The sequence below is a fragment of the Callithrix jacchus genome, chromosome 1, assembly GCF_049354715.1.
Source record: "Callithrix jacchus isolate 240 chromosome 1, calJac240_pri, whole genome shotgun sequence".
NCBI lineage: Eukaryota > Metazoa > Chordata > Mammalia > Primates > Cebidae > Callithrix > Callithrix jacchus.
Window position 1 is genome coordinate 194,783,879 of NC_133502.1, and position 21,876 is coordinate 194,805,754.

General features: G+C 54.0%; 1 protein-coding gene and 2 long non-coding RNA genes across 4 annotated transcripts in view; 1 reads left to right on the forward strand and 2 right to left on the reverse strand.

Moving 5' to 3' along the window:
- Positions 1–21,645, forward strand: part of LOC100393591 (BCR activator of RhoGEF and GTPase) — a 137,095-nt gene extending 115,450 nt beyond the window's left edge. For both annotated transcript variants that reach the window (XM_035267221.3, XM_054239375.2), the window contains exons 17-23: positions 12,798–12,857; positions 13,702–13,811; positions 15,058–15,197; positions 16,533–16,667; positions 17,600–17,705; positions 18,181–18,343; positions 19,038–21,645. In XM_035267221.3, coding sequence (XP_035123112.1) covers positions 12,798–12,857; positions 13,702–13,811; positions 15,058–15,197; positions 16,533–16,667; positions 17,600–17,705; positions 18,181–18,343; positions 19,038–19,127 — 804 coding nt within the window. In that variant the 3' untranslated portion in view covers positions 19,128–21,645. The remainder of the gene's footprint in view (positions 1–12,797; positions 12,858–13,701; positions 13,812–15,057; positions 15,198–16,532; positions 16,668–17,599; positions 17,706–18,180; positions 18,344–19,037) is intronic.
- LOC144577597 (uncharacterized) lies at positions 1,179–9,922 on the reverse strand. Its single transcript, XR_013521819.1, has 3 exons — positions 9,837–9,922; positions 5,917–6,058; positions 1,179–2,081 (listed from the first exon to the last, which is right to left on the reverse strand). It is a non-coding gene; the product is annotated as an uncharacterized LOC144577597 (long non-coding RNA).
- Positions 17,255–18,840, reverse strand: LOC118146219 (uncharacterized). Its single transcript, XR_008474215.2, has 3 exons — positions 18,711–18,840; positions 18,048–18,172; positions 17,255–17,389 (listed from the first exon to the last, which is right to left on the reverse strand). It is a non-coding gene; the product is annotated as an uncharacterized LOC118146219 (long non-coding RNA).
- Positions 21,646–21,876: the final 231 nt, after the last annotated feature.

Consider the following 21,876-nt stretch of genomic DNA (forward strand, 5'->3'; position numbering starts at 1 on the left):
AGGCTGCCATCCCTTCCATCCCTGCCTGATGCATGGTGGAGAAGGGCCAGGTCCAGGTGAGGCTGCCGTCCCTGCCATCCCTGCCTGATGCATGGTGGAGAAGGGCCAGGTCAGGTGAGGCTGCCATCCCTTCCATCCCTGCCTGATGCATGGTGGAGAAGGGCCAGGTCCAGGTGAGGCTGCCGTCCCTGCCATCCCTGCCTGTTGCATGGTGGAGAAGGGCCAGGTCAGGTGAGGCTGCCGTCCCTGCCATCCCTGCCTGATGCATGGTGGAGAAGGGCCAGGTCCAGGTGAGGCTGCCGTCCCTGCCATCCCTGCCTGATGCATGGTGTCCTTTTACATGTGGCCCTTGGGGATGCTGACGTGGCCTTGCACCCGGGGTGGGGTGGGGTGGGCAGCTGTGGCTCTGAAACATCCACCGTGGGAGACCTGGGCCGGTGCCTGCATGGGTCTTGATGGGTCTTGATGGATGGCCCTCTGTCTGCATGTCTGTTGGGTCATCTCATGCCCAGAGAATTTCCGTTCAACTTGGTTTTGCAGCTGGGGCCTCAGTTCCTGCCTGGCCTTAGGAGAACCTAAAAGCAGAATGGTTAGGCGGTGCCCTGGGCTGAAATTGGCCCATTCTGTGCCGATCTTCAGATCTTTACTAAGTGCTGGCTTCATCCCCTCCTGCCACCCTGGCCTGGCTGGCCCCATCTTGGGAGGTGCAGCTCCTGCCTGTTTTTCTACCTTAGAAGCATATAAGGGAATTCAGTGGCTTGGGGCCTCCTGGGGCTCCCTATACTGAGATCAGGTTTAAAAGCAAAAAGGCTCCTCTTGCGCATGCCCATAATCCAGCTACTCAGGAGGCTGAAGCAGGAGGATTGCTTGACCCCAGGTATTCAAGACCAGCTTGGGCAACATAGTGAGACCCGGCTAAAACAAAATAAATTAACTAAAAATTGCTCTCAGCTGTCCTGTCCCTGTCCCACTGCATTATCTTGTTCACCCTGCCAGCCTTTGTGTGGATTCTCATGGTGAGAGATTGTACCATGAAGATGGGCCACAGCACTCTTGAGGGAGCACTTGGCGCTGGTCTTTTTTGAGATCCCCGAAGTGTTTTAGCATCAGTCAAGTGATGGTCATAGTCTGGATGATGGTCACGGCTCAGGCTTTTTTGCACATGCTTTCTTTGGTTGTTTTTGTTTTCTTGAGACAGCGTCTGGCTCTGTCCCCCAGGTTGGAGTGCAGTGGCAGCATCATAGCTCACTGCAACCTCAAACTCCTTGGCTCAAGCAATCCTCCTGTGCTAGCCTCCGAAGTTGTTGGGATTACAGACATGCCCCACCATGCCCAGCTAATTTTTTTTTGTGGAGATAGAGTTTTGTTCTTGTCCAGGCCGCAGTACGGTGACACGATCTCGGCTCACTGCAGCCTCCTCCTCCCGGGTTCAAGCCTCAGCCTCCCAAAGTACTGGGATGCAGGCCTGAGCCACTGCACCTGGCCACATGTGCTTTCTAATTTGGTTCTTGCAGCAGATCTTTGAGAGAGCTCATTTGACACTCAGGAGACACTTCTCTAACCTTCTCAGAATCAGGGTCCCCAGGCATTCAGGGAGGTGAAGGGAGCAGACTGCAAAGCCAGCAGTACTCCTGTCACTCCCCTTTCCCTCTCCCTCTCCATGTTTTCCATCTGCCCCCACCCAGTCTACAGGATTCCTCCCGCACAGTGCAGCCTGCCTCTGGCGCAGCCTCACTGCTCAGCCCAGGGACAGTCACAGCCCGGGTGCTGGTCCCCTTATTCTAGCTCATCAAGCCAGGCAAAGGGAGGTTCAGATTCTGCCAACCATTGACTCAACTCATCCAAATCTTCAACCACGGGAGTCCTGGGAGTGTCTGTGTTTGAACCAGAGCTTCTGAGTACTGTTGCTGAGTAACTGGTGGTCTCAGTGAAAAAGAGAAAAGAGCTGATATGCCTCTTCCTGTGTTACCATATCAGGCCTTCTTTTGAAACTCTTTTCTGCGATGCTGCTGAAGTATTTATGCACATGACCTGTGCTTTCCTCTGAGTCTGGGGGTGCTGGCTCATCACCCCACCCCATCCTAGGGAAGAGGAGAGCAGTAAGTATCAAAGAAAAACCCAAGCTGGACAGCAGTTAAAGTGGTAAAAGCAGATTTTATTTTACCTATTGTGATGGGGGAAAGACCTCAGCCTAGAAACGGGCCCAGTGCCGGATTCACATGGACGAGTGGGAACTTACAGCCCAGAGGCAGGGTAGGGTTGATGGATGGAAAATCATGAAGAAGCACGCTCAGGGGGAAGAGGGATTCTGGTGAAACCAACCTGACAGGAATCTCACTGAAGACAGGCCAGAGAGATAGATATGCCCTGGGGATGGCATGGGATAAGGAATCTGACCAGATAGCAAGTGTGGGGGGCTCTGGTGAAACTGACTTAGCAGGATTCTTGCAAAAACTGGGCTCTTGAGAACATGCCCAGAGATGGGATCTAGCCAGAATAAAGAGCTGGAAGGACCATATAGGTTCAGTCAAGGAGAGTCTTTGTCACTCTCAGACCACTCAGTGTGGCCTGGGCGAGTTACTGTCCAACCCGTCCAAATGTGTTTCTTTCTTTTTTTTTTTTTTTTTTTTTTTTGAGACAGAGTTTCGCTCTTGTTACCCAGGCTGGAGTGCAATGGCGTGATCTCAGCTCACCGCTACCTCTGCCTCCTGGGTTCAGGCAATTCTCCTGCCTTAGCCTCCTGAGTATCTGGGATTACAGGCACGTGCCACCATGCCCAGCTAATTTTTTGTATTTTCAGTAGAGACAGGGTTTCACCATGTTGACCAGGATGGTCTCAATCTCTTGACCTCGTGATCCACCCGCCTCCCAAAGTGCTGGGATTACAGACTTGAGCCACCGTGCCTGGCCCCAAATGTGTTTCTTTACCTTTATTTATTATTGTTATTTTTGAGACAGAGTCTCACTCTGTTGCCCAGGCCGGAATGCAGTGGCACAATCTTGATTTACTGCAACCTCCACCTCCCAGATTCAAGCGATTTTCCTGTCTCAGCCTCCCAAGTAGCTGAGGTGCCCACTGCCATAACTGGTTTACAGGTGCCCACCACCATGCCCAGCTAATTTTTGTATTTTTAATAGAGATGGGGTTTCACCGTGTTGACCAGGCTGGTCCTGAACTCCTGACCTCAGGTGATCCACTTGCTTCAGCCTCCCAAAGTGCTGGGATTATAGATGTGAGCCACTGCACCCGGCCTCCTCACCTTTAAATTGGGGTGGGGGGCCATGGAGCCTCCAGGTTTGAGTGATGTATGCTCTCACGGGTGTGGGGGGTGGTCAGTGTTTGCTGCTATTCTTATCCTTATTTGTCGTCATTTGTGAGGAGGCCAATGGAGCAGGCACAGTCTGGCTCCAGCCCCTGGTCTCTGTGTTAGTGGGAGCAGTGGGTGGGAACCATGGCTCCGGGCCTTCACTGGACAGGAAGGAATCTGATCGCCTTGTGAAGGGCATTCATGACTCACACCAAGTAGGCAGTGGCTGCTCTAGGCCCTGGACTGCCAGGCTCCCAGCAGGGGGGCTTGTTTGTGGGATCCCAGGAGGAAGGATGTCAGAGGAGGGGTGGCGACTATGACATTGAAGCTCTGCGACACCAGCCTGGCCTCTTTCTCCCCTGTGGACACTGTTTTCTGCACAGGGATACCTGGGAGAGGGTGTGCATGACTCCGGGGCCCAGCCTTTTTCAATCTGGGCTTTTCAGAGCAACACCAGGTACCTTCTGGGCTGTGCCATGTAGGAGGCGCTCGGCTCTCTGCAAGCTGCTGCTGGGCTGCTGTAGGATCCCACCCTGCTTATGCACCTGGACTCAGAAGTTGAGTAGAAAGACCCTCCCACGATGTGAGGCTGATACAGCAGATACAGAAGCCGCAGCATCCCGGGAGTATCCAGATCCAGCCATGAGGGCAGAGGCCCCTGGCAGGCCCCAGGGGCTCCTCCACGGTCAGGGGTCCGGGATGGAAAGGAGTCCTCAGCAAAGCTGCTCATGCGCCTGTCTGTGGGCAGCAGGAGTCGGGATCTTCTGGGCTGGGGTGTTGGCCCGGTCTGGTTTTTTGCTCCCCTTAATGGTGCTGATGAGCTGGGTTCAGGAACCATTTGCCCGAGTCTCAGATTTTGGCCTCTGTTCTTCAGAGGCCTGTCCTGGATGACTTGCCAGGTCCCTACCTCCCTTGCACAGTAGAGGCTCCATGAGGGTTGGGGGTGGGGTGGGCTCTAGAAAGTGGAATGAGTGAGCTGCTTTGTTCAGAGCCATGAGCCAGAAAGGCAAGGGGAAGGATACACAATACAGCAGGGACAAAGCTGTGGTGGTACCCACAGTCCAGCAAAGAGCCACTGAAAGCACGAATCGAAGCCCTGTGTGTGGGCAGGTGCAGGAGGACACAAGCCGGGTGTCCTTTCCAAGCCAGCCACAAGCCTGAATGAGCCATCTGAGCAAGCAAGGCCATCCCAGTCCATCCTCAGACAACAGGAACCTGCCATTGCCACCCTAGTGATGGAGGGCTTCCTGTGTGCCAGACCCCAAGAACGAGAAGACCCCTGCCCCCAGCCTTCATGGTCTAGATCTGAGTAGCTGGAAAGGAAGGGTGCGGTAAATGTGCCAGGATCCGGGGCAGACTTTGGCCCAGAGTGACCGGTGGCTCACGTGCCATGGTTATTTGGGAAGTGAGGTCAGGGGACAGAGAAGCCTTCACAGAGCAGGGGACATTGAGTCTATATCTTCAGGGAGGGATTTTTCAAGGTGAAGACATCAACATCCTGTGCTCCAAGATAAGCTTGGAGCACAGGATTTATGAGATGGAGCATGGGACACATTGCTGGAGGGCTAGTCCAGTCTGCAGCCTAGCCGAGTGCAATGGGGCAGGGACAGGGCCCCAGAGACACAGTCCCAGTGCCCCTGCACATCATGGGCCAAAGCAGGAGTCACCACAGTCGTCAGAGCCAAGGAAATTGGAGCCTGGCTGCCGTTACGAATTTCTTTCTTCAGTTGTTTTTGTTTGTTTGTTTGTTTGTTTGTTTGTTTGTTTTTGAGACAGAGTTTCGTTCTGTCCCCCAGTGCAGTGGTGTGACCTTGGCTCACTGCAATCTCTGCCTCCTGGGTTCAGGCGATTCTCCCGCCTCAGCCACCCGAGTAGCTGGGACTACAGGCATGTGCCACCCCGCCTGGCTAATTTTTTTGTATTTTTTTAGTAGAGATGGGGTTTCACCCTGTTGGTCAGGCTGGTCTCGAACTCCTGACCTCAAATGGTCTCCCCTCCTCAGCCTTCCAGAGTGCTAGGATTATGGGCACATCTCTCTTCATTTGCAAATTTTTTAGGTTGCTAAATCCCATTAGCCCTGTCTAGTCTCCTTAGAAGGCAACATTGTATCAAGTCATGCTGCATTTCTCCTGATCTATTTGTGTGTCTTGCTGGGCTCATGACTCCAAGTGGAGGCATCAGAGTTAATTTTTGTTGTTGCTAGTGTTTTATGTGAGCCTTAGGGATGAGATTTGGGCTGTGAACCTCTGATGTGACCTGGACTTCGTTTAAAGCTGGTGCTCTGAGAGATCCTTTCCCATGGCCGCTCCTGCTACACTCTGGCTGTCTGGAGTTTCCCAGACTTCTCTGCCAGCCTGGGTTATGTGGGCACCTGACCAGGCACAAGCCAGCAGGTCTGACTGAGGCCCTCCTAGTGGCACCCTGACAGCTGCTCTCAAGTCCCCACTGTGCGGTGAGGTCCACCCATTCTCAGGCAGTCTCCCTGTTAGACTGCCTGCTCTGCAGCAGTTGTTCCCCCAAGAACCCATGGAAGTGCCTGGCAACAGCTTGTGAATGCAAAGATGACACCAAATCGGGTGGTTATGCCCATGTGCACAACAGCACTCACCATGCCAGCCTCAGACTGGAAAGAATCCAGGCGTCCACCTGCTGGTGAATGTCTGTCAGTCCATACAATGGAATATTACTCAGTCTTCAAGAGGAAGGACATTCTGACACATTCTCCAACATGGGTGCACCTTGAGGACATGCTGCTAACCAAGTCAAATAAACCAGACACAAAAAGACAAATGCTGTATGATTCCACTTACATGAGGTAGCTAGATTAGTCAAATTCACAGAGGCAGAAAGTAAATGAGAGGTTACAGGAGCTGGGGGCAGGGGGAAGGGGAGTTTTTCTTTTGGCACCTGCCCCCTGGGAGTTACTGTTTAATGGGTGTGGAGTTTCAGTTTGGAGATGATGGTGGTAATGGTTGCACAACCGTGTATGTGCCTAATGCCACTGAACTGCACACTTAAAAATACCTAAAGTCAGATATTTTACATTTTGCATATTTTACAATTTTTTTAAAAAAGTAAAGAATTACTTTTCAGTCTTCTGGCTAAGATAAAAAGGCTTCCCACAGTGCAGGGATGGATGTGGGAGCCCAGACTCCATAAACTCGCTGGCTCCTCACCATGAAAGCCCCATCCACCAGGGGGCACATGTGTGGTGTGGTAGAGAAGCCCCGGGCTTGGGCTCCCCAGCCACCCCGGGAACTTCAGCACCTTCACCTGTGAGAGGACAGGTGCCTGGCTCAGTAATTTCTAGTGCATGTAACAGTACTTGCTTTGTGCCAATATATATGTAAATTCTAGATCCCTTCAACAATGTCTTAACTTACAGATGTAGATGAATGTCTTATGTCTCTGGGTACTGGAGATGCTACAGAGAATGGACTGGACAAATCCCTGTCCTCTATGCCTACTTTCCAGCAGCAGGGACAGACATGAGCCAAAATAAAGAGCACGTCATGGGGGAAGTGATGGGAGTGGGGGAGGTATTGGCAGGTAAGGCGGATAATGTCATGAAGGCACCAAGAATCCCTACTTGTATTTCAAGGATTATCTCAGGGCTGTGTAGGTCTCGTCCACACGGCCATTCCACCCATGCAGGATGTCTGATGCTGGGGCGTTCTGAGATGCATGACTCATGGTCTATGTGGCAGAGGCGCTGATAGGAGAGAAACTTATGTAGCTTTTTAGACTTGGAGGGGGAGCAGAAAAAAAACCCAGGGGGGTTTTTCTGCAGGAACACAAAATGAGTGATGTTTGTCTTAAACAAATATTTGGAGAAGATTTTAAGACATAAACATCATGAAATGTAATCACATGAGCAGATTCTTACACCCATTCCACGGGATTCTTCCTGAAGAAGCACACCACTGTCACCGTGAACAGTGACACAGGTCCTCCTTACTCTATTGGGGGCCACTTTTGGACCCTGTCTTTTTCTTTAACTTTTTCTACCATGAAATGCATCCATTTTTATAACTGAACGATTCCATAGTAAATTTACAGAGCTGTACAACTTTTACACACAGTCCAGTTCTAGAATATTTCTGTCATCCAATTTCCCTGTTGCCTCTTTTTTTTTTTGAGACAGGATCATGCTCTGTTGCCCAGGTCGGAGTGCAGTGGTGCAGCCACACTCAGCACCGCCTTGATGTCCCAGGCTCAAGTGCTCTTCCCACCTTAGCCTCTCAAGTAGCTGGGGCCACGGGCATGTGCCACCATGCCAGGCCACTTTTTTTGTTTTGTTTTGGTAGAGATAGGGTGTTGTTATGCTACCCAAGCTGGTCTCAAATTCTAGGCTCAAGTGATCCTTCTGCCTCGGCTTCCCAGAGTGCTGAGATTATAGGTATGAGCTACCGTGCCCAGCCCATTCCCAATTATACCCACTCCCAAACCCAAGGCAATCTGCTTTTTGTCTAGAGATTTGCCCATTCTTGACATTTCATAAAAATGGAATTATAGCCGGGCGCGGTGGCTCACGTCTGTAATTCCAGCACTTTGGGAGGCCAAGGCGGGTGGATCACGAGGTCAAGAGATCGAGACCATCCCGGTCAACATGGTGAAACCCCGTCTCTACTAAAAATACAAAAAATTAGCTGGGCATGGTGGCGCGTGCCTGTAATCCCAGCTACTCAGGAGGCTGAGGCAGGAGAATTGCCTGAACCCAGGAGGCGGAGGTTGTGGTGAGCCAAGACCACGCCATTGCACTCCAGCCTGGGTAACAAGAGTGAAACTCCATCTCAAAAAAAGAAAAAAAAATGGAATTATACTGGAGTGGCCATTGTTGGCTGGTTTCTTCCACTTACCATTGTTTTTGAGGCTTCGTGTGTTAACATTGTTTCATTCCTTTTTATGACTAAATAATTTTCCACTGCATACATAAACCTTGTTTTTGTGTCTGCATTTACTATTTGACAGACACTTGGATCATTTCTAGTTTGGGCTGTTACGGTTAATGCATCCATGAACTTGTCCTTGGTACAAGTCTCTATATGGACGTATGTTCTCATTCATTGAGTAGACACCTAGTGGGGTTGCTGGGCTGTGCAGCAAGGTGACTGGGGAACTGCCCTGCGTTTCCTGGAGTGGCTACACCATCTTACGTCCCCAGTGGCCATGTATGAGAGCCTGTTTCTCCACATCCTCACCAATGCTGCTTATAGTCTATCCTGAGGGAGAGGGGGTGTTCCTTTTGAAGTGATGTTAGAGACTGGTTGGGATCAAAGAAGAGCAGCAAAGAGTTAAAAGTGGAATGAGGGGGCCAGGCGCGGTGGCTCACGCCTGTAATCCCAGCACTTTGGGAGGCCGAGGTGGGTGGATCACGAGGTCAAGAGATCGAGACCATCCTGGTCAACAAGGTGAAACCCCGTCTCTACTAAAAATATAAAAAATTAGCTGGGCGTGATGGTGCCTGTAATCCCAGCTATTCAGGAGGCGGAGGTTGCGGTGAGCCGACATGGCGCCATTGCACTCCAGCCTGGGTAACGAGTGAAACTCTGTCTCAAAAAAAAAAGGTGGAATGGGGGCTGGGCACGGTGGCTCATGCCTATAATCCCAGCACTTTGGGAGGCGAAGTGGGTGGATTGTTTTAGGTCAAGAGTTGAAGACCAGCCTGCCCAACATAGTGAAATCCTGTCTCTACTAAAAATACAAAAATTACCCAGGCATGGTGGCAGGCACCTATAATCCCAGCTACTCAGGAAGCTGAGGCAGAATCACTTGAACCCAGGAGGCGGAGGTTGCAGTGAGCCGAGATAGTGCCACTCCACTCCAACCTGCGTGACAGTGAGATCCCCTCTCAGAAAAAAAGTAGGATGGATCTCGGGAGAGCAGACTGGTCACAAGAGAGGCCTGTCATCTCTCTCTTGGTGAACACAGAGGTTCTCTGGTAGTCTCAGCAAAGACCCACCCCCGGGAATAGATTACAGTCCAGACACATGGGGCTCATACAGGAACAACCAGGGGCGCCCTGCTGGACTATCCAGGCTAGTGACGATGGGCGTGGAGGAAGCTGTTGTCTACAAGGAGGTAAGGGAGGAGTGAGCGAGCACTTCCTCCTTTGGATGATTTATTCATAACCCCCACCCTGCTGAGGGTGGGTGAGAGGATGTCCTCTGGCTGTCCATTGGTGACTCAATCCAGTCACACTGACTACACAGCAAGCAGGGCAGTGCTGGGCCCCCAGCAGAGCCACCGTGGAAGGTGATCAGTGAAGCATGCAACACCTGCCCCAGTTGGGCTTCGGCCTTCCCCAGCCCCCACCCCACCACTTCCCTGGGTTGGATGTACAGAGTAGTTTTCTAGGCAGACTTCCAGGCCACCATCTGCTAGGCCCACTGGCCACAGTCATTCTTCCAAGGCCCCTGCCTTACCCAAGCCAGTGGGAGACAAGCAGCAACCTGGTCCACCCTCCTGAGACCACTGCATGCGAGCAGAAAGGCCCCCACCAAGCCAGGCAGCAGCCGTATTGCTCACCAAGACCTTGCAATCCAGGGAGACCCCAGACAGCATCTGGAGCGCCTCAGTTTTTCCCTTAACTGCTGTTTCCTACTTGGTCATCTGTTTTCCCAAAGCCTGGTCTTTTGCTTGTTTACTTCTCTGGTGCTTTAAATAACTGCACGAGAGAGCATGCCAGCCTTGAGCAATGTTTGGGGTTGGCTGAGCCGAGGCACAGGCCTCATTATCATGCTATTTTTTACACAGCTTCCGCTCTGAAGCACACTCTGTTCTTTGGAGCAGAGCCAGCCTTGGGACAGCCTTTCCCATTGGAGCCAAAAATCAGGTGGGCTTGGAACCGGTGCCCAGAAGCCGACGCTCTGGTCTCCAGTCACTGGGAGTCACAGAGAGGGGCCTGGTAAAGAACCCACCTGATAGCATCAGGGCCAGGCTGCGAGGGGTGATGGACACCACCAGTGCTGGGGAGTGGATGCTGGCCAGAGCCCTGCCCAGGGCTGCACTTGCTCTGGGAGAGCAGGACCTGAGCAGGGTGTCCTCCACCCTGGGTCCATCGGAGGCACTGCGTGTGATTCCTGTGGTTACCTGCTGGGGGTGGTGCAGATTCTGGGCAGTCTAGACTGCTTCCAGCACGAGGCAGGCCAACCAGTCAGACTTTACTCAGTGTCTCCAAACTTGGGCAATAGGAAACTAGCCACTTAGAGAAGGAAGCTCAGCTTTTCTGGGCCTTATAGGAGATGGAGACAGGTTGGAATTCCCGTAACCAATAGGCTGGGGTGGGAGGATGTTCTTCCCACACACAGACAAAAAAGTGGAATCCAGGGGTGATGGGAAGCTTTGACCTTGGCCAGCCGGACTGCGGGGCGGGGTTTCCCTCAAAGCCTGGTCAAAAGGCTGCGGAGGCTGGAAGCTCTCATTCAGCTCCACCAGCTTCCCAGAGCAGCAGGGCCAAGCATGCGAGAGTCGCTGTCCCCCCCGGCCGTGATGCAGGGCCTCCTTCGGTACTTCCACCCCAGCTGGGCGGGCCGGAGCCGGGCAGCCTCTGCCGAAAAGCATCTGCGTGCTCGCGGCACCACCCTGTGGACCCACATTCGAAACCTGGTGCTCAAGGGGAAGGTGGGCCGGCATGTGGGTTGCGGTTCCAGTGGGCATCAGGATCGGAGGGGCAGCCGCCTGATGTCTGGACAGTTTCTCTTTCTATGTCTTTGCTTACCTGGATTCTGGGTTGCTTGTCAGCTGCTTCTGTTACTTCTGGGTTTTCAAGGGAAGAGGGGCCTGGTGATTGCTATTCTTGGAAGGAAAGGGAAGAATGTCTCCTGCTTAATGTGTTTCTGCCTTTCCAGTTAGTTAGAGCCAGGGTCATGCCAAGCTGGAGTGCAATGGCATGATCTTGGCTCACAGCAGCCTCCACCTTCCAGGCTTGAGAAGTGCTCCGATCCCAGCCTCCCATGTAGCTATGACTACAGGCACGGGCCACCATGCTTGGCTAATTTTTTTGAAAACAATTTTTTTTTTTTTAAATAGAGACAAGGTCTCACTATATTGCCCAGGCAGGTCTCATGGGCTCAGGTGATCCTCCTGCCTTGGCCTCCCAAAGTGCTGATATTATAGGCGAGGTTTCAAATTTTTAAGCCTCCCCACAGTGGTATTAAACTCTCCCTTTCCAGAGAAAGCATACCTTTTCCTCACCCCTCATGTTATCCTCTCCTGCCTCTGCTTAGGGTTCACTCTTGGGGAAAGTGCCACTTGAGAGATTCCTTTTTGTATGTGGCTTTTGACTGACTGGTCCCTGCCCACGGATGCTGCTTCTTAGGGTGAGGTCCCTGACAGCTGTGAGTGTGGCCTCTGAAAACCTCAGGGCAGGATGCAGCATGATAATCTGTGACCACATAACCCCTGGCGAGGGACATCCTGCCATGCTTTGCTATTTCGTGCCACTCTGGCTGTACCTTTCAGATCCTTGAGAAATGTTCACCAGTAGGAGCTAGAAGGGTAGTTAAGAGGGGGTCAGCCCCCAGATGTGCCTGTGGTGAGCCTGCTTGCTGAGCGGGTGCAGGTGCACGCACCTGTGAGGTAGGGGCATCTGGCTGGGCTCCTTGACCTGCCCCAGAGCTTCTCCTTATTTTTTAGCCACTTTACTGCAGAAGACCCATGTGGCTGTGGCCTCTAGGGTCCCTTGCAGTGGATATGATGCTGATCCTTAGCCCCTCTTTAGGCCTGGTGCTGTGCTCAGCACTGTGTGTGTGTGTGTGTGTGTGTGTGTGTGTGTGTGTGTGTATGTACACGCAGGCCTGGTGCTGTGCTCAGCACCATGTGTGTGTGTACACGTGTATCCATGTGAATGTGTGCAGACATCATGAGGAGTGGTTCCTGCTCTTAGGCAGCTTGCCTTGTGGCTAAAATGAAGCATCCCCTGAAGCAAGGGATGGAAACAAGCCCAGATGCAGTGGCCTTGTATGGAGTGAGATGGCGGCTCCCTGACCTGGCTTTACTCCAGAACTACCTGAGGTTTCTAGTTGTGCAAATCCCAGGTCCCACCCAGATTATGAGTCTAGTTCTCTGCACGTGGAGCCTGGGAAGGTATATTTTTAACAAGACCACTCCCCGCCCCCACCCAAGGTACTGATCATTCACCCAGCCCAGCCGGTGATTTTGGCATACCAGGAATACTGACAGAGCTTGTGCTCCCCGTAAAGCAGGAGTCAAAGCCTTCACGAATGGTGCACATGTGGGAGGGGCAGAGGGAGGAGGGGGTGCTGTCCCCCAGGCAGCAGGGCTCTGGGAGCAGTGGGGCCCTGGGCTCCAGGGGTGTCTGGCAGACACCCTTCTTACTCTACCTCTCTCAGCCTTTGATAGAGATGCTGGCTGCAGTTGGGCTCTGCCTCTGACTAGGGTGGGGAGAAGTGATGGGTATGGGCTGAAGCCTTGTGGGGCCTCTCAACACACCCAGGGCCTCTGCCAATCATGACTCCTTGCTTTCAGCTGGACCCGCAGGCCCTGCAGGACAGAGACTGGCAGCGCACCGTCATCGCCATGAATGGGGTATGTGTCCATGGGACTCCTGGTGTCCACTTCCCCCAGAAGGATCGGGTGGCCTCTGTTTGTTTAAAATCAGTCAGAGGTGGCTAAGTCTGAGCTGGCACCTGAAATGGAGCCTGGTTGGAGGAGGGAAGGCCCCCGAAGAGCAGAATCGCCATGCATGGGACTCTTCATTCGCTGGCTGGGATGCAGTTGCTGGTCACGCCCTGAGCATCCCTCCTTGAACGAAGGTCTCATAGCACCACCAGGACAGGTGGGGCCTCCGCTCAGGGACCTGGGGGGCTGCCCATGTAAATAGAGACCCCTGATTTGTCTTTAGGAACCCCCGAAAGATTTAGACCTTAAACCAATGACACACCCAAAAAGGCCTGGGCATTTATGGTAAAATGTTAATAGTTGATGATTCTTGGCTTTTTCTTACGTTAGTCTCAATACTCTTTCCTACCTAATTTTTATTGTCACTAAGAAAGAGAAAGCCAGGCATAGTGCACCTATCGTGTCAGCTACTCTGGAGGCTGAGGCAGGAGAATCACTGGAGCCCAAGAGTTTGAGTACAGCCTGGGCAATATTGCAAGATCCTATATGTAAAAAAAAAGTGAGCAAGCAAGAGGCACAACGGGGATTGTAGGAGGTGGTTCTGCAGAAGCCAGTCCTTGATGCCACCTTTAACAGTCCCGGCTCGTGCTGAAGTAGACTGGTGGCTTCCCCTAGCAGTGGCCCCACCTCACACTGAGACCTCTGCATGCCTTGAGCTTTGAAATATTTGACAAGACCCCCAGGGGCCCTTGGGACCTCAGACGTGAGGACCAGGAGGATTAGAGGACTGTGCCCCTTCCCCCCTCTGTAGATTGAAGTAAAGCTCTCGGTCAAGTTCACCAGCCGGGAGTTTAGCTTGAAGAGGATGCCATCCCGAAAACAGACAGGGGTCTTCGGAGTCAAGATCGCTGTGGTCACCAAGTGAGTGGGGAGGGGCTTGGGCTCGTGCACTGAGGGCGCCCATCCCTTCAGCTGTTTTTGCAGGGAGGAGCGTGTGTGGGTCTCCCTTCTCTGTGGGTGGTTGCTGCATGGTGAGGTCAGGCCCCAGGGAGCAGTTGGTATGCTCAGCTCCCTCCTGTGTTTACTCCATACCAGCTCAGGAATGTCCTTGCCGCCTTGCTTGGAAGCAGTAGGCTGGCTCCAGGAACTGCCCAACTGCAGGGTCCCTGGTTCCTGTTGAAAGGTCATAACCCCCGACCCTTTGTTACGAGTCAGTTGCCAGGAGAAGCCTGTTTGTGGGTTTGAGAGCAGTTGAAAGTACATGAATCCCTCCAAGAATTCATTTGCTTCCCCAGGATGGAATCCAGCTGGGCCCCTGACCTTGCTGGTCATGTGGGCCGGGGGCCTCCATCAGTCACACCCGGAACGTCTTTCTGTGTGTAAACACCACTCCTACCCCCAACTGTGTGGCAGCCACTTGCGTGGCACTCTGGGAGGGCTCTGGGCATGAGCAGCGAGGACTCCATCAGCAGCTCCCCCAAATGAGCACTGCTAAAGAGGGTGGCTTGAGAGGCAGCTTTGACGTGCTCCTAAATCCAGTTGAAAACCCAAACTTAAAAAGTTAAAGCCTCAGCACAACACTGTCTTCTAACTTTGAAATATTCATACTCTAGTGTCCTGTGTGGCGAGCAGTATTGGAATTGTTCGCTGCTAAGACTCAGGAAGAAAGCACTTAGCATCACAATACTTGGAGCTCTGGTACTGAGACAACACTTCATTCATTCGTGCGATGTTTATTAAGGCCAGCAGCAGGGGTCAGGGGTCAGAGATTCTCCTCTCACACATCACGTGGGTGGCAGGACCAACATTGGGTCTGGTGTCCTAGCTTGGAGCACAGGCTGCTGACCCCAGGCCTGGAATCTTTCAGATGCCCTTCCTATGCTGACTTTAATGACAGGCCTCCTAGTTTTCCCCCAAAGACCACGTGTGACTCTCAGGGGTTCTGGCTGCTTCAGCCTCTTAGAAAGGTCCTGAGGAAGTGCATATAATGAGGACTGAGCTGGCAGTGGGAGGACAGGCATGCATAAGGCTCTGTGTATGTGCCTGTCCTGGGCACCTTCGTGACCATCCTCACCCCAGCTTCAGGTGTGCAGATAGGGGGCAGGTCTCCTGTGCTACGGCCCAAGCGGGGCTGCCAGGACACTGAGAACATGCCCTCCTCCTGCAGGAGAGAGAGGTCCAAGGTGCCCTATGTCGTACGCCAGTGTGTGGAGGAGATTGAGCGCCGTGGCATGGAGGAAGTGGGCATCTACCGCGTGTCAGGAGTGGCCACCGACATCCAGGCACTGAAGGCAGCCTTCGACGTCAGTGAGTGTCGGCCTGGGCAGGACGGGAGTGGGTGTGGGCAGCGGTGTCCATGATGAGATCTCACAGCGCTCCAACACTGCCCAGGCATGTCACATCCTTCTCTCTGTCTTGTCTTCATTTACTGTTCTATGATTTTTAAGAAAGAGAAGACAAGTTGTAGAAGGAGCTTCTGTAAAAGCCAGGTTTTTGTTTTTGTTTTTGTTTTTGTGTTTTTGAGATGGAGTCTCACTCTGTGAACCGGGCAGGAATGCAATGGCTCAATCTCGCCTCACCACAACCTCCGCCTCCCAGGTCCAAGTGATTCTCCTGCCTCAGCCTCCCAAGTAGCTGGGAATACAGGGGTACCACCAAGCCTGGCTAATTTTTGTATTTTTAGTAGAGACAGGGTTTCACCGTGTTGGTCACGCTGGTCTCCAACTCCTGACCTCGTGATCCACCTACCTCAGCCTCCCAAAAAGTTCTGGGATTACAGGCATGAGCCACCACACCCAGCCTGTAGAAGCCAGTTTTTAAACCGCCTACCCACCCATGCTGCTTGAAGGTTGGCTAGGGGCTTCCGCGGGCCTCAGTCTTCCTGCCGTGCGGTGGACAGGACATGTGGAGCTCAGGACTCAGTGTGCTCTGTCCACTGCCCTGTGTGAGGATGCGGCGGGCAGAGGGCACTGATGGACCCAGTTCAGGCCGGGGCTACAGTGTCTCTGCCTCCATCTCACCGACCCTCACAGGCTATGAAGGACCTGAACGTGCCCCAAATACCAGGGGAGGGCACTGAGACCCCAGAGGGTCCTTGCCCAGCATCGTCACAGCAACAGGACCTTTCTCTGGGGCACACACCACCCACCCTTACCAGGACCTCTAGAATGCCCAGCACCCTCGGGTGGGCCCTAGGGTAGTTTCAGCTCCCTCTGGGGTTCCAGAATGGACCTGGCCTGTGGTGGGGAGGTAAGCACCAGTGGCTAACTGGGTCCAAAAACAAGACACCAGTTCAAACACTGAAACCCATCAGATTCTCCCACAGCCTTCCTGCTATCAGAAGACACTGGTGCGGGGGTGGTTGCTATACAGGGCGGAGTCTCCGATTCCCTCAAAGGTTCTGTGTCCTGCCATGCTGGGCTCCTCCTGGCCATCACGTCGGGCCAAGCAGGGGAGAGGTCCGGGGATGCACACGCCCCTCCATCAACGCTGCACAAACAGAACCACACACAGCTCTGGGGAGGAGTAAGATAAGCTGTTCACAGCATTGGAGGGTCTGGCACAGTGGTCAGCGTGGCAGGGATGGTGGGAAACGCACTCAGGATCCTCAAGGAGGCTGCAGCACTTCCATTCTCTTTCCAGATAACAAGGACGTGTCAGTGATGATGAGCGAGATGGACGTGAACGCCATCGCAGGCACGCTGAAGCTCTACTTCCGTGAGCTGCCTGAGCCCCTCTTCACTGATGAGTTCTACCCCAACTTCGCTGAGGGCATTGGTGAGCACCGGAGGCCTTGGCGTCCTGGGAGGCATCTCCTCGCCCATTGCTGCCCTTGGGGGCTGTGAAAAGTGAGATGTGGGAACCCAAGCTGTGCCACCTCGTCATGGTTGGCCTTTTAACCAACCTGAGAAAGCAGGGGTCAGAACTCAGCCTGTCCTGAAGCCCTCGCTGGTTCCCAGAGGGCTTGCTGTCCCTATTCCTTCAGGAGACCAAGAGGATGAAATGGTCAGCACTGCCATGCTGTGGGGTCCTAAACTCCGCTGTCCTCCTTTCTGCAGACCAGGGCTGAATGAGGGTGTCCGGGTGCTGTAGCCACAGGTCCTGGGCCTGTCAAGCACGGGTTCAGTCCTGGTCTGACCCTTAGTCAACCTGGAGGCTGATGGCTAAAGCGGAAGGCTGGCCCGTGCAGCCATGTAGCCTTCACATCACCCTTAGAGCAGGTCTGCCTTCCAGGCCCATGCACAGAGGACCGGCTCTCCCAGCCTGCAAGTGCCCCTGTGGTGTCCAGGGTGATGAGGTGGTCTATGTGTAGCTGGTGGGGCTGGGGCCCTCTCACCTCCTTGTGTCCCTCCCTCCCTTATTTCATTCCATGCTGAGCCTCCCCTGCCTTAGGCTGCCTGGGGATAGGGTGGCAGCGGGAGTTTCCCAAGCGTGGCTCTGCCCATGGGCGGCTGCTCTCACGCCACCTCCTGCTGCTGTTCTCCAGGAGCTGCTGACCCCTGTGAGGTAGAGAAAAATTCCTTCAGGTGGCTCACACCCTACACAAGTGCCCTTCACAGGGTCCTCACTGGGGACCGGCACTGTGGGAGTGAAGATGATGAGGGGCCTGGGCTGCTCCGGGACACGAGTCCCAGGTGTTCCATGTGACCACCTCGGGAGAGGGCTCTGGCTCGTTGTGACCCAGAGGAGTGACCCACTGCCTCCTGCAGCTCTTTCAGACCCGGTTGCAAAGGAAAGCTGCATGCTCAACCTGCTGCTGTCCCTGCCGGAGGCCAACCTGCTCACCTTCCTTTTCCTTCTGGACCACCTGAAAAGGTAGCCCAGCTCTCCCGTGGCTGCCGAGGACTCCAGGGTGCCCCACTGCTCCCATCAGACCCCCAATACTGAGGACCTTTTCTCCTGACCCCTGCCTGCAGTCCCTCACTACCTCTGGGGACTAGTGCCACTGCCGCCCCTGCCCCAGCCTCTCCTCTTTGCCACTCTTCTTCCTCTGCACTGTGGCCTTAACAAAAAGCTCAGAGCTTTCGCCATGGCCACCAGTGCCCTTGAACCCCCCAGTTCCCTCCCATCCAGATCATGAAGGAGACCTCCCCATCAACCCAGAGCTGGACCCTTGTCCTAGGCCCCTTGTCCTGGGCCACCTAGACCCAGAAGTACCAGGGCTGGAGTCAGCTTGCAGCACAGCCAGGGTCGAGGTCGCTCCCTCCCTGAGGACTCCAGCACGGCCCAGCCCTTCCGCTTCTCTCCTGTTGGTGGTTGAAACAGCCCCCTCTGTTTCCGTCCTGGACAGGGTGGCAGAGAAGGAGGCAGTCAATAAGATGTCCCTGCACAACCTCGCCACGGTCTTTGGCCCCACGCTGCTCCGGCCCTCGGAGAAGGAGAGCAAGCTCCCTGCCAACCCCAGCCAGCCCATCACCATGACCGACAGCTGGTCCTTGGAGGTCATGTCCCAGGTATGGGAAGACAGGCTCCAACCCATGCCACCATGACCTGACAGGTGACCTCTGCCTGCGCTGCCCCGGGTCCTGCCCATCCTCCTATTTGCATTGTATGTGGAGGTGGCCAAGATTCAGAGAGAAACTTGCCTAGATCTGCACGAATGGGAGTGTTATCAGGGTGCCCAGGCTACCTCCTGGTCCTGCTGCTGCACCCTGCCGGGGGCTTACCACCACCCCGAGTGTTCAGGCGTGGTGGCTCATGCCTGTAATCCCAGCACTTTAAGAGGTCACGGCAGGATAACAGAACCCAGGTGTTTGAAAGCATTCTAGGCAATGTAGCAAACTCCATCTCTAGAAAAAATAGCCAGGCATTGTGACATACACCTGCAGTCCAGGCTTCCAGGGAGGCTGACATAGGAGGATTGCTTGAGCCCAGGGGTTAGAGGCTGCAGTGATCCATGATGGAGCCGCTGTCCTCCAGCCTGGGTGACAGAGCAAGGCCCTGTGCGGCTCTGAAATAAAACCAACCCCCTCAGTCATGCCTTGTGAGGACCCCACCCCATCCCCGTCTCACTGTAAGGGGTTCATGGCACCAGCAGGGGCCTCAGCTCCAGGGCTGGACTTGGGGGCTTGGGCCCCAAAGACCTCCCCACCAGCAGCTGTGAGCACCCCTCTGAGCTGCTCTGACTTCCCCACTCTGTCCGGGCAGGTCCAGGTGCTGCTGTACTTCCTGCAGCTGGAGGCCATCCCTGCCCCGGACAGCAAGAGACAGAGCATCCTGTTCTCCACCGAAGTCTGAATACCCCCATCCATCTCCAGGAGGCGGATAGATGGCCTGGAAACCTCTGGCTGATGGGGCCATCTGTAGAGCGGGAAATAAACCTTCCTGAGGTGTCCTCGGGCCACCCCCAAGCGGTGGGCCATCTGCCAAGAGACAGCCACCCAAAGCAGAAGGACAGCTGGCCTGGGGAGATCCCAGCCAGGTCTGGGAGCCCCAGGAAGGCCTCAGACTGTGGTTTTTGCACACGGCCACCCGAGGGCGCCCCAAGCCAGTGCATCTCAGAGTCTAGGCCTGACCCTGGTCGATAGGGTGAAGGGAGTGGTTTTTATGAACTGAACTTAACAGTTTAAAAGATTTCTACTGGATCACATGTCAAGATGCGCCCTCTCCGGGGAGAAGGGATCGTGGCCGGATTCCCTCACTGTTGTATCTTGAATAAACGCTGCTGCTTCATCCTGTGGGGCCACGGCCCTGTCCCTGTGTGGGTGGGGCCTCTCCCATTTCCCTGACTAGAAACCACACTCCATTTAGAGCAGGGTTTGAGAGGCTAAGTCAGCACTGACTAGTGTTATGACTCCATTCAGGGCTTTCTTTTTTTTTCCGGGAGGATTTTTTGTAGAAATGGGTCTTTGTTGCCCTGTTTGTCCTCCTTGGATGGCGGCTCCAGGAGGCCTGTGAAATGTCGGGGGACTGGACCCCTGGGGAGTCCCAGGCTACGCACTTTAGGGTTCGTCCTCCAGGGAGCGGTACCTTGTCCCGCCATCCTGACAGCCCTCCTGTTGTACACTCTCCTGTTTGGCTTCCACAGGCCAGGACTTCCCTGGCTTCTCTCTGCCCACACTCCCTGCCCCAAGTGTCCCCAGCACAGGTGGCTTCATTTCTGTTCTCAGCTCAGAGGACGTGCTCCGCTTTTGTAAAAGTCTCCACTGGGTGGCAGCAGCTTGCTGATGAATTGTTTTAAAACTTTGATCTGAAATGTCTTTTGATACTTGAATATTTTTAAGTTTTATACATAGTTTCTAATTTTTTTCCTAACAGATTCCAATACCTGATAAGATGCTAGAATGTATTCCGTGGACAATCCGTGTCCTGGCTGCATTTTGTCTTCCTCTAAGCGCCTGGCTCCGCTACTCTCAGGAGTGGGTTCTCAAGTCTCTGGAGAACAGGATACATGGAGAGTTAGGCAGGAACCAGGCCTAGGGACCGGGGGCTCCTTCCCAGAGCAGGTGGAGGCTCAGGACCACCCGCCGCCCCCTCTGTCAGCAGGTGCATGGGAGTCCAGGCATTCTTTGCAACCCCATCTGACCATCTTGCTAAAAGAAAACAGAAGCGTGGAGGCTGCCACCTATTTGCAAGAAATAAACCCATAAACAACTGCATCACATTTTTAAAAAGAGGTTTGGGGCAGGGAAAGGGGAGAAGGGACCCGAAGCCGAGAGCTGAGTTTCCAGAAAATCCTGCAGGAGAAGAGGATGCATCTGCCCAGAGGAGGGAAGTAGGATCACACCCAGGAAAGTGTGTGGGGTCCCAGGATGACACCAGCACCCAGCGCGGCTCTGTCCGGCAACCTCTCCCAAGGTCAGAGGAGTGAGTGTCCCCTGTGTGTGGATGGGCAGCTCCTGCTGAGCCCACAGCACCTCGGGGAGCCTGACAGCGGGGTTGTGTGCCTCACACTTCTCTGCTTGTGGACCTGGCGAGTCTGGGAGCAGAAAACAGAGCCACAGGAAGGTTTTCTGTCTGCGTCTGTGTGTGGTGTGGATTTAGTTGTGCTTTTTTCTTGCTGGGAGGGCACAGCCACCGTTTGCAAGAAGAGTCACCCTGGTGGGTGAGGAAGGCAGAACAGGAGCCTCTCTGCCCTCTGTAACTTTCTGGGTCTGGTGGGCTCCCCTGTCCTGGCTTACATCTCTGTCTGTCTCCGTGACCCTCCAGCCCTGCAAGGGAACACATGTGGCTTAGAAAAGCCAAATCCAGTGCTGGTCTCTGTCTCCTCTGGTCTCATGATGTGCATCTGCCGCCTTGAAACTGGAAAGCAATCTATCGATGGCTGTGCCAATTTTCGTTTCCCCCCTACCTGCATCCCCATGCGACTTTTATTTATGTACGATGTGTGCTTGTCTAATGATGGGATGACCACACTTTCCATGTTCTAAAAAGGATCCTCCCCCACTGGGTTCCAGGAGTGATGATGGCTTTAGGACTTGAGGTGTGTCACTTACCTGCGTCCTGGCTCAAAATCCTGTGCAGAGGTAAAGCTGGTTCGGGACTGGGAAATGCAGCGTTCTCCAGGACGGGACCCAGCTCTCCCCCTGCAATGCAGACAGAGGCCTGGGCGCCAGTGTGACCTCCCACAAGGCATGGCTGCCAGACTCCCTGACCAGAAGTGATGCTTTTTTGCATCAGGCCCTGGGTTTGAAGCAGCCTCGCTTTCTCTCTGTAAGTGGCTGGTGTCTTAACAGCGGCAATATGAGCTCGGCCACCTGCACAGCACCGTGGGGGAAAGAACTGCCGACACTTTCATTAAAGTTCTCTGACATGATTCCAGTGCTTGTTGATTTCATCATCAGCGCCGCTGGGTGGAACCCCTGAGCCAGTGGGGTGGGGGCCGGAAAACGCAGGTGCAGTGATTGGCTGGGTGCCCAGGAGGCCTCAGTGCTCAATCAGGCCAAGGTGGCCAAGCACAGTCCACAGGGAAGGCAGGCCTGGGGGGTATGGATGAGCACAGACAGGTGCCGGCTGGACAGCATAGGACGCTGGAGCAGCAGCAGTA